This window comes from Bombus flavifrons, chromosome 17 (genome assembly GCF_040668555.2).
Source record: "Bombus flavifrons isolate JBK064 chromosome 17, iyBomFlav1_principal, whole genome shotgun sequence".
Lineage (NCBI taxonomy): Eukaryota > Metazoa > Arthropoda > Insecta > Hymenoptera > Apidae > Bombus > Bombus flavifrons.
Genome location: NC_138458.1, coordinates 6,582,526 through 6,594,455, shown reverse-complemented (window position 1 = coordinate 6,594,455; position 11,930 = coordinate 6,582,526). Strand labels below are relative to the sequence as shown.

The window sequence follows — 11,930 nt, the reverse complement described above, 5'->3', positions numbered from 1 at the left end:
CGTATACTTTGCAACTTCACTTATCAATCTGTTGTCTGAGTCATTCTTTAACGCATTCGCCGCTATCGACGATAAAATATAGCTAGCCCGCATTTCGAATTACAGACGATATCGTATCTCCTCCTTCGTCAGAAGCACAGTGGACGGCGGAAGAAACTTTCAAGCTCATACCTATGTACAATAAATTACGCTACATTAATTAATACTACCTCTGTATATAAACATATTTTGCACTGATTTTTGTTTACCATATTCACAACAGTCACGTGCATTTCTCTTATCGACTATCTTTCCATTACTCTTATCTATAATAATCAATAATTTAATTTATGGATGTTGAACATTGTTTGCCCCAGTTAACGCATAAGTGGAATTAACTAAATGCTCCTATGTTTCGACAGGATCCTTCTTCTGCGGCATAAGTTCATCTCGTTGGAGCACACTAGCACACTGTAATCTCGGTCATTCGTTGAACTTCCTTGTAAAACATATCGATAAAAGATACTGGTGCAACAAATCTTACGTTTGCTATTACTTGGGAATAAAAAATACGATAATTGTAACGGTTGTACTACGGAAGAGTGACTAATGTTTGTTATTCTGTTAGCTTCGTAATTTTGATATTAAGAGTAAGAGGAAAAAGCAACAAAGTAACTATGTAATTGCTTGATATTCCTTGAAAATTCCAAGTTGAAATTGTTATTCTGGAAATGTGCAGGTGTATGTAGTTGTAACACACACATTTTATTGTTTATAGAAAAATAAAGAAGAGGATGAAAAGAATGTGAGAAATTGTGTTTAATGTTAACGCCTGTCATTACGTCAACCCATCCAAGAGAGAGGAACATCCATCTACGTATCCGTCGTAGTACGACGTCTCGCCCACTTGGCTCTTAATTGTTCTAATTAAAAGAGAAATTAGCTAAACTGGTCGAGTAACTACCTCCGTGGCGTTTAAATAAAGTAATTATGTATTTTTGTATATACAAATAACAAGAAATGTCGTCAGAAATGGGCTAAAACATGGATTGCATACGTAGTAACAACAATATTATCAAAAATATAATTATGAACGGATCGATAGTAGCGTACAATAGACGTCACTGTGTTTTCCTTTATTTACCATCGACAAATTGCAAAAGCACAACTTCGTACGTTATGATTGCTCCGGCCACCTGTATAACAATATATTTTCCATTAATAAATTATACCATAGATTTTAGTGATTATATTCGGATGTACGTAGAGACACTGATTTACCGCAAGCATAAAATTTCTCGTGATGGAAAAGAAACGTAATCCAGTTAACGCTACCTCGTCTGTCGCCAGTTGATACTGCAATCTCTGCGCCTTTGAACAGACAACGTACATTTTTAATTCATCGCGAGTAACGTAAACCTTCAGAATAAAAGAGAAACCGGTCCAAAAGGTACGAAAGAATATTTTGAACTTATTATTAAGTACGCACCTAGAAAAGATAGTTAGTTACCTCAATGCCATAACTGGACGTGGAACAATTGTACAGATAAGGTAAGGCCACTTTACTCTGATCGTGTATCCTAGCAGTGAGCAAGGTGACAGCACAGGTGCGAATAATTAGGAAGCCGAAAGAGCCGAAGAAGTAGACTGCGCTCAATGGGCTGCTCTTTTCTGCTATGCTTTTAACAAAGATAGAATAATAACGTTAATCGACAAGTTGATTGAGAGCGTTACGCGATCAACTCTTCGTTTCTATGCTCTTCATTAAGCTATATACGAGAAAAGAGACCGTGCAGTTAATCGCGCCGTATTGTATTTGTTTCAATTTTACAATATATCGATGGCCAGGTATCGTGGACGTTGTGCGTGTTTCTTTGGAAGAAGAAACGATCGTTTAGAAGGCGCACAGACCGCGGCAAGTACACAATTACGAGTAAAACAACGATATTACTTTAATCGTAATAAATACACATTGTGTAATTTGAAACCATCTGTAAAGATACGATATAATAATTAGTTTTGCAAATAATTAGTCGACGGTGTACAGCTACGGATAATCTTGAAACGTAAATTGAGCTTGCAAGTTGTATCGAATGCTTGGACTTGAAGTCATTTTAACGAGAAGACTGCGTCATTGCTCAGCTACGGGGCTTCTCGTGTTATAAAATAATTGGAAATAAATAAATACATCGATAGAAATAGATAAATAATTGGAAATTCCCACGAGAAACTGAGAAACGCTGTGCTCCGGCGCGATTCCTTCCATCGCGAAAGACAAAAATTATAAACGTTTATTACTTTGCCAACCGAGCTGACCGACGTATCATCGATCCTTCGCTCTCACTTCGCCTCGTGCTCATCGTGCTCGTCGTGTTTATTTTACCGATCTGGCAATCAGCTAAACTGGCAGATTACCGGCAATCAAAAACTTGCGACTTCGTTAACATTTTACAAAGCCGAGCACTTTGATGTCGATAGAACATGACTATACGTACTGCCAATTACGACCGTCTCGTCTAAATGAACACGTATCGGCCTACTCTTTTATCAGCGCGCGTTACATTTATTTCTCTCTAATACGAAATGCCTCGCCCAATTGGGGCGAGCCGTAACACCAAAGCGGCAGAGTCCTGGAAAACCGATGTCATTAGGCGGAATGAAAATGCTTTCGAATAATTATGCAAATCCATCATATCCAAGATACGACAGGTAGGGCATTTCTAAAGGCGGGGCACCGCAGTAATTACGTTTGAAAAATTTGCAAGGTTAATTCCATTTTTACAATCGCTATAGCGTCCGGACTGGCAAATTTTGAAAAAGCAATATTCGCCTTGCCGGTGGAATCGGCAGATATCGAACGAGATTGAAATTGTTTGTTTAGATCGTTTTACACGATTATTCGAAAATCGTAGTTTATGCGGAGGACAGGTTTCTCAGTTGTAATTTCTCTTTGGAAAAGAGCGTGGCATCTCCGTGGCTTCTGAGTCGAGTATACGTACGATAGTCCGTTTAACAGCTGAAGACAGATGAAGTAGAGGTTGTTCGCGAAGGATAAAAGGATTATGGGAGAGATGTGCTCATCCACCTTCTTAACAACGCAACTCAAAATAGCATAGTGTTCGCGAAGTTCGCGCCAGTAGAATATCGGCCGATATTTTGTCACCGTCACTGCCAATTTCTTGTTCAGAGATTTGTACCTTTCAGCCAAAGCGGTAGCAACCTAAACAATTAGAGAAACGGAGGATTAATCTTATTGAAACATCGTGTAATACGTTGCTAATTCAGCTTTGTCGTGTAATAACAAAGTAATCTGAACCTTCGTGTGAATTATCTTGGAAAAATTACGAATGAATTACTAGGGAAAATTGGAGTCGCAGGCAAGTTAACTTTTTCGTACCACAATAAAATAGTTATCGTTCGTTGATTATTGATATTTAAACGTAACTTTATTTTCCGATATGGCTGACGCGATATCTCGAGATCCGTTTGTACTACCATACGCTTCGAATTTGGTGAGAATCTTCAGCAGACTCGCAGCTATAAACCTCGACTGTTTTCTAATCTTTTGCTACGCCAAAAGAGCGAAAGAAAAGCCTGGAAAATCAAAACTTCAGAGTGCAGCCATTATCTTAAAATAGTAAGATATCTTTGTCTATTTCGGTTCGCGCCATAGCAAAAATGTAGCGTGGTTTTTATTTGTTTCAGCCAATAAGACACTTTTCTTCCTAAAAAGATCTCGTTCGAGCAAGTACAGCTCGTACAATTTTAAGTATTTCCCCTCGAAAAAGATATATTCCACGCTCCAAGTAACGGCAACTGTGTATACGAAGAATCAGTACGAATCAGTCTTCTGATTGCGTTGAAGAAAATTCCAAAGAAGGTCCAGAACAACGACGCTGTACTAAAAGTAACGAGAATACTCTCTTCGACGGAGAAAGGCAAGAAAAGAATTGATAGAAAGACGATCGAGGACCACAAATATGCGAACCGTGCGTGACGCAGTTACTCGAACTAAAAGCATAACTAAAAGTTGCTCGTATCAAGAGTAACCGCTTTTACCTACCAGCATGATGAAGAGATCGGTGAAGTTCCAATTGAACGTGGCCAGTTTGCTAACGACGAAAACGTACAATCCGAAGGCGAAGTTGTAATTCACTGGAAACGAACGTGATGCTGATTAAACGATGTCATTGCCTTTGCAACGTTTGACATTTGGTTTTTGCGTTTAAAGTAGTACAATCTCACATGTGTCGAAGATGAAGGAATGCGAGCGTAGAGTATACGTCTCCAGGAAGCTGCGAAACGTGGAATTCGATGCGTTCCAGTCGTAGCCATCGACGTTGTTGAACATGCTTAGGATGTGCTCGACCAGAGCCAACAGCAGTATCACGGAACTTAGGAAGAAAAATTTCCATCGCAGCCGCGTCGGTTCTATGCAATTGCTGTAAATTGTAAAGAGATAAATAGACGGAAGCTGCGTCGCGGTGAAACAATAAATCGAGCAAGTTTGTTCGCGTCTGACAGAGGCAAGTTCGACGATCCGTCGAGTAACCCGAACGTGTTCGAACTTTATGTCGCCGAGAGCGAGACATCTTGGACAGGGAAATTCTATTCCACATTTGCGACTCATCTTCGCGTGTAGAAGAAGCTGGTAAGGCTGCAGAGCGAGTCAGTGTCTTCTCTAACGATTTCTTTGATCCAGTGCAACCTTAAGCTCGGTATCGATCGACGATTAGAGAGAGAACATCCAACAACAAATTGTAAAATACACGGAAGCATATTCTATCGTGAAAAAAAAGCTTGCATTGGATTATCAGTGAATCTATTGGCATCTCATTTACACGGTAGGACGAACCGATTGTAATTTGCCAGTGCAGTGCCGATTAACAGGTATCCAAGCTCGCGTGCACGGCAGATAAGCGACAAACAAGGCGATTAGCAAACTCGCGAATCGTGTCAAGCTGTGAGCCTGGCGAGAGTGTCGAGATATCGACCTGTCTATGCATCGTTCCATGGCCCTCCATTCTGACTGAAGAGGTACCCAGCGTGACGACAGCCAGAAAAATAAGATGCTGCCCAGCAGACTGTTCCCGTAGAACACCGCGCCAGCTGTCGCCGACGCTATGCCACCTGCAACGCGATACAATATCGTCGGTTTATCTCGCCTCGAACATAATTCCTCGATAACTAACAATCCTTAAAGCCAGCTGAACGAGATCGAGCCGAGTATCTGGCCTGTTCGCGACGGCACGTGAAAGCTTCGCGGGATAAAATTAAGCTACTTCAAGCTCGTTCTTGCTTTTAAGAGACTTCCGAGCGGTCGATATCTTTTTCGATGGGTTGGATCGGTGCACCGAGACGCTACTGGACCGACGCAAGCTCAGCTTCGAGAAATAAATCATATAACCATTAAAAAGTAGGAGATGCGTCTATCAAACGCGTGGAAAGCTGCACGCGATGATCCTATAAATTATTTTTCCAAAAACTGTTCGACCGGTTACACGTGTTAATAAGTAAGAGACGGAAATGTAACGGAGTAATAAACGGTGTCCACTTACCGCGTGTCTGGATCGTATTAGCGTTAAGAGTTTTCACCATGTGAAGCACCGATACGATCGTCATAAAGAATATCGTCGAGGCTATGAAAGCTGAATAAAACGCGACGAAGGAAAATGTCTTGAACTGGAGTTTCGAGGGTGACACGGATCGGACTCCAGCCACTGGAAATAAACCAAAGACTCGGGCTATGCTTAAAACAGGCCCGATCGCGCAATGAAAGCTCTCTATCGTCTGTAAGAGAATAAACTTATAGATAATATTTCCTCTGTCTTTCTCGTTTCGCACGAACGAGTATCTCTTACGATATGGAACATCCTCAACCCGGAAACTCAGAAAATTATGAAACTTTGCAGATACGTAGAGCATACGTAGGTAGGTAGGTACGCAATTCTTTTCGCTGTTCTAATTCTAACTGTAAACTGTAAAACTGACCGCTGGAAATTCGGCTATTTTGCGATTTTGTGTTACAACTCGCAAGACACTGTGAGAGATAAAAGGATAAGTTCTCGGGCAAAAGTTACTTCTTTTAATTGGGCTTGTCATCTGGTGAAAGATTTGCCAATTGTCTATACAGGGTGAACCTAAAAAACAACGAAGAAAAGTTGATATAAAAGCGTGCTCTATTTATCTTTTTTCAAGCGAGAAAATGAATTTTACACGAAGCTATTCGCTTCTTCGTAACGTTTCTTATAATCTTCGTTTCATAATTCTCATTATTTTGAGCATATTCTCTTTCGAGATTAATACGCAGAGTCTCACGTTGAAGTCTGCCGAATAGTTTCGTCCATCTCGAAGTCTTCCAACGGACACATTGTTTTCCTGATTCGTGCTTAATTCACCGACGTCGTTGTCGTTCCTGCGATACGCGAAAGAGGACCAAACCCTCGAGCTGGAAGCTTTGCTTCTGACGGGTACATCGCACAACGTGCCTTTCGATTTTAACATCATGCATTGATCCTCCTGCATGTTTTTACGTATCACTGTTACATCGTGTAACGGTGATCCTGTCGAAGTAATAGCGCAGTTATTAGACGATGATGCAGTGATAATAGTAGCGCTGTGTTGTAGTAACAGTGTAATTCAACCAACTAATCGATGTGCTCGTATTCGATAACCATATCCCGTATTTTTCTCGCCACGTTCTTACATTTCTATGTTTTCTCCTGTATTTTAAATAAAAATAAGTTTCGTCATTTTATACGCCAAGCTTCTACGATTGCTGTTGCAATGGATGTGCTCGTATCAAAGACAACATTTATCGACTCTCGTCATTTTCCGAGCCGACAAAATACGTAACGCTCGAATATATTTAATTTTCAATTTTCTTCAACGAAGTATCGATCATATTACACGATAGTTGTCCTATGATCCTTAATCGCATAGCAGGAGGGATTGCGTTCGATCGAACGAAGTTGAATGGAAACGAGATATCCGACGAAACTGTGGATGCGCCACGATACCTGCCACGTGTCTAAGGTTGCTTGCGGAGAAGCAGATTTTCAAATTATGATTTGTTAAACGACGTAGCTCAAGCATCAAAAACGATGCCTGGTTTAAATAAAGAAAAGCAAATAACGCGTGGAATTCTTAAAAATATCAATATTACCCGCTGCTGTTACTAGATTCAAATCGTTTTGATACGTCGTCTGGACAGTAATCAGCGATATTCTGTTATCAATCTTGACAATAAGAAAAAGAGGAAATATGGCACTAGTCGTTTAACGAGAGCCATTCTTGACGAAGCTTTGATAAATGTTGCTTTTGTAGAAGCAGTTCATTTTGATTCAACAATGGGTGAATCAAGACACAAATAGATCATTTTCGATGCTATCTAAAGAGTTGAAAAATTTGACGAGCCTCACTTTTCACAATTATTATCAAATAATAATTAATGTACTCCTATTTGCTGCTTTGTTGCCTGAATTCTATCGAATATGTTTAACGTATTTCAAATTTATGTACATCAATGAAAATGTTAGATAATATGGATGAATTAATTCCGGTTAATTTCTTAGAAATGGAATTAGAATTCTATCGAGTACATTTAACGTTTGATTCAAAATTCTATAGAGCAATGGAAATGTTGGAGAACGATGGAAGGTGAAGGAGGAATTTATGTAATATGTGTGGTCCTGTTTCGTTTCGAAAAATGCAAACTTCCCGCACGTCTTGACAAACACGAATTCACCCTTATCGTAGAGCTTGTCCAATGTTCCGATCGACAAAATCGCACAACGTTTGTTAAGAGATTCGTGCATTTGATTTCGTCTGCACATTTAAATTTAGACTTATATTCTATCGATTTCTCTCCAACTGGACTCTCAGTGTACTTGCTGTTAAAGTATTTTAACACGCATCAAACGTAGACATGCAGTAGACGTGCACGTAAAACAGCATACATAGAACCATATTAATTTCGCGAATGTTTCATCGTACAAAATGAAACGAGCGAGACGAAGCTACAAATTATTGATTCATACATCATCGTTCGTTTGCCAGCGAAATCCAAACGAGAAGGGAAATTTCATTGGCAGACAAGACATCGAGAAGACAAGAAATTTCCCACCGCCCCCCCTTCAAAGATAAATGAAAATACATCTTTTAGAAAGAAAGAAGAACGGTAGTAAATGATATTTTATAGTCTACACCTTTGATATCACGTGTCATCGATCTATACGTGGTAGTATTAATCGTGCTAATATTTCACGCTTTATCAGTCCTCCGAAAGAACATTTCGCCGTTTCAGAAACACGAGCTAACGTCTCGTATTTCCAATCCACGTCGAGCCGCGGTTAACGTTAACGAGACACGCGACAAATTTCGATAGATCGTACGAGAAAGTGGCATCGTTCGTAGAACTCGCTGTAGTTCGATTAATTGCCAAGCATCGTGGACATTCTGTGTGGTGACGCACGCCCCGGGACAACCGATCCCAATGATGCGTTATATTCCAGGGAAAAAGGTGACCCATGTTTATCTAGGATGCGGAACAACGTGTTGACACTGTAAAGTCTTGTTAATTTGCGGCTTTTCTATTCCGATGTGTTTCGTTCTTCCCCTTCGAAGAAGACTATTATAGAAGATAATTGGATTACGAGACAGAAACGTTCTGTAGAAAATTGAAAGAATTTCTAGACGTTTCGGTTACCTATTCCTAACGACAAAGTGGAGAATTGTTTAATACGTTTTCTCTTTTGTCGAAGAATAAACGATGAATTATTTAATACCTTCTCCCTTTCTTTAGTTTTATCATTTAATTTTTATGGGAAGATAAAACTGCCCCAGCCGACCGAGACCCCTCCTTTCGTTCGTGTAAGGAGGTTTGCTCGCGTGCAGGGATGATAGTCTGACCGATATTTAATTGTCGGTAACTGAAAAACGAAGCAGAAAACAATTCTTTTATTCTGAATTTTCGTCTGATTTCCGAGATTATCGTTCATCTTTGTATAAAACCATTAAACTTGTACTATTTAATTAATCGTATAATTTTCATCGGAATTTAGAAAATCCAACTATTGCTACGCACGGTGTCTTCTAGGTTATTGTACTAACTTTCCCCAACGTGTTATATTGAGAAATGCCACGAAACTAATACAAATATGTTATGCAAATATACTGATACGATAAGGGACGTACCCTTGTTAGTATAATACACCGTACGGATAGATAACTGATATTTATTATTACACCGGTATAATCTAGGTTTATGAATTACTGCTTCGTTTATCGAATAAGTTCAATAGCACGCCGATATTAGACTTACATTGATAAAGATACAGATAAAAATAGACACCTAGAAATACGTGCCACACAGTGTCTCAAGGACGTGTATCATTCGATAACTCGAATCTCTTCGTTATTTTTAGAAATACGAAGAAACGTTTCTTTACAAAATTGTTATGCTACGAGGGGTAAAAAGAAATCGATGAAACGATACAGCGTGTATTGTGATACGTGGGACCGCTTCAAGGAGGAAGAAAAGCTCATACGAAAATGTGTCCTGTCTAGTTTTATCTATCTTCAAATTACAGCCACTTTTTTCTTTCAATAATCCGCGACTGCTTGCCTCTGTAGAAGCTGCTCGATATGGCTACCCTCTATCTAAGATCACAGTTTACGTCTCTGAATATCATAGTCTTCTTCTCTAAATTGCTGCCTATGTGTCGTTCGGATTGACGATCACAGTGCGCCCCGCCGCTTAGGCTGACCTCCTTTCGTTCGTGCAAGGAGGTTTGCTCGCGTACAGGGGTACTTTGGCCGATTTTTAACATCTCGGATCATTCGATTTTCCTCTTCCTATCTCTACCTTGTTATATGTGTGTACACACAATTTTTGTCGACACGGAAAAAATACAGAGGAATTGATAAGAGGCGTAGGTAGCACATCCCCGGACGCTTGGCGTTTTAAATTTAGCATTCTCTTTTTACACGCTTAATATCAACACATCTTTCTAATAAACATTTCATCGTGTTACATCTTTGGGGTGTATCAAAAGATATTGTGAGCCAGGAAAAGCCAACAACATCGCGTGATATGAGACAAAGAGACATTGTGCACTTATACACGCGCATTATACTTATTGTAATGTAAAAGACTCCTTGTTTTATTCCTTTATTTATGGCAGAGTAACCTCGCGATGGAGGTCATTGAAATCGTCTAGATTATCCACTTTGATATATAATAAAAAAAAAGTATGGCAAAAATAATTTACAAATTATTTCACTTTTAGTAACTTGTAGTACCAGTTGGTAAATAATTTTATAATTTTCTTCAAAATAAAGATTAAGTGAAAACGACGAAAGTTCTTAAATTCCGATAAATATTCAATGCACGCTTCTCATAACTTTCATACAAAATTTACCAAACTACACAGAAATTCGTACCGATTACTTTTCATAAATCGTCCACTTCATTTAACACTTTATATAATACAACGATCGTTTGACTGCTTCTCCAAAATTGAAAATATGTTAATATAGATCGCGAAGCTATTATTCTCACGCAAGGAAATCTTTAGCACAATCTAACTGCACGAAAATCTGACATCGTGTCTTACGAAAGTTTCATACGAGTTAAATTATTTATTTCTTCGACAAATCATTCCACGGTATTCGTAACTACGTTAATTTGCAAATACTCGACGAAATAGTTCGATTGATTACTAATAAGCTGCAAGAAAATCGCAAGTTCGCTAAAATTAAACGCGCTTCCCTCAAGCGTGTGATCTCATTCTTCTTTCTTTGCTTTCCTGTTTTTACAATCCAAGTCGAGTCAATGAAATTACGAGAAATTGGAAAAAACGAGCATAAAACGCTGTTCGTTCACGGTAAAAAAGATCTGCATATGTTTAAACAAAAGTGACTCGCTCTATAATTTTACAACGCAAAGCATGTTTCTTAATTTGTAAATTCGGCAATTTTCGCTCCAGATATTTGACGTGTGTACGATATTATTAGAAATGGTGTAAAATGCATATCATTTTACGTCCACATGATAGAAGAACGTCTGAATAATTTAACAGTCTCAATCACCAATTAAAGTCCAGTTTTAAAGAAATTTACATAATCGAAATACTTACTAAATCGGCCATCTATGTAATTCTAATATGATCGACGTCCTGCGTTATGGAAAATGAAGAAAGCGAATGCAACAGGTCGACTTTTAACAAGAACAAAAGAGTATCCTACTGCACGAGTATACCACTGTGTTACTACCTCGTAAAAAATTCCTTGATTCAGGAGAAGTGAACTAGAGACTCGGACCTGCGCCATGCATGCCTGATCAGATAAACGCTTATACTACTAGTTTTTCGCGCGCTTACTTGGCATAAATCAACTATGTGGTAGAATATAGACATATTCGTTAATTGTATTTGTAGAACTCTCTCTCTCTCTCTCTCTCTCTCTCTCTCTCTACATACCGGTTATTATTTCGACGTTATCGTAAAAGTTTTAAGCTTGCATTTATTTATGGAGTCACTCGGTTATAAAAGAAAGAAGAATTTTAGTTAACTGATGCTTCATGCTGTTGCAAGCGTTCTATTTTACTGTATATATAAATTTAATCTAATAAAATTAAAAGACCTTTCTACTGGAACTTTCATAAACGAGAGTAAATGAGTAAAAAATAATAAATGTAGTTTCGAATGAAACAACATTATTCGCGAGTTTATCTCATTAAGAAATATCTTTTGCAACATATAAGTAAACCAACATTGCCTTATTAGCCTTTAGTCACTTGCAATCTTCGTTTTAATCAATTTACGTAATTGTTTGATCACTGTTTATGTCTTTGACCGGATTCTAAATTTTGGGAAGCTCGAAAAGATTAAAATATTTGTAACACTATGACAAATTATCATTTCTTGAAACATGGTACGGGTAAATAAAAA

At 38.6% G+C, this 11,930-nt stretch overlaps 1 protein-coding gene across 5 annotated transcripts; it reads right to left on the bottom strand.

Moving 5' to 3' along the window:
* Window positions 1–586: 586 nt before the first annotated feature.
* LOC138188651 (gustatory receptor for sugar taste 64f) lies at window positions 587–11,421 on the bottom strand. 5 transcript variants are annotated; one of them, XM_069130639.1, is made up of 10 exons: window positions 6,196–6,439; window positions 5,841–6,119; window positions 5,538–5,769; window positions 4,974–5,109; window positions 4,225–4,421; window positions 4,043–4,152; window positions 2,979–3,199; window positions 1,490–1,658; window positions 1,261–1,350; window positions 587–1,175 (listed from the first exon to the last, which is right to left on the bottom strand). In XM_069130639.1, the coding sequence occupies exons 2-10, from the start codon at window positions 5,850–5,852 to the stop codon at window positions 1,116–1,118; spliced, it is 1,227 nt and encodes a 408-aa protein (XP_068986740.1). In that variant the 5' UTR covers window positions 5,853–6,119; window positions 6,196–6,439; the 3' UTR covers window positions 587–1,115. The 5 variants fall into 5 exon arrangements, with proteins under 5 accessions (XP_068986740.1, XP_068986741.1, XP_068986737.1 ...); XM_069130640.1 differs by having other exon boundaries at window positions 6,298–6,376; XM_069130636.1 differs by lacking the exon at window positions 5,841–6,119 and adding an exon at window positions 11,118–11,421 and having other exon boundaries at window positions 588–1,175; window positions 6,298–6,542.
* Between the last annotated feature and the right edge of the window lie 509 nt (window positions 11,422–11,930).

Coding starts and splice junctions, on each gene's coding strand:
- LOC138188651 (XM_069130636.1), bottom strand. CDS start 6,504: ATGCAGGAGGATCAATGCATGATGTTAAAATCGAAAGGCACGTTGTGC. Junction 4,422..4,973: donor ATGGAACGATGCATAGACAG/GTCGATATCTCG, acceptor TACAATTTACAG/CAATTGCATAGAACCGACGC. Junction 4,153..4,224: donor TTCCTTCATCTTCGACACAT/GTGAGATTGTAC, acceptor TCGTTTAATCAG/CATCACGTTCGTTTCCAGTG.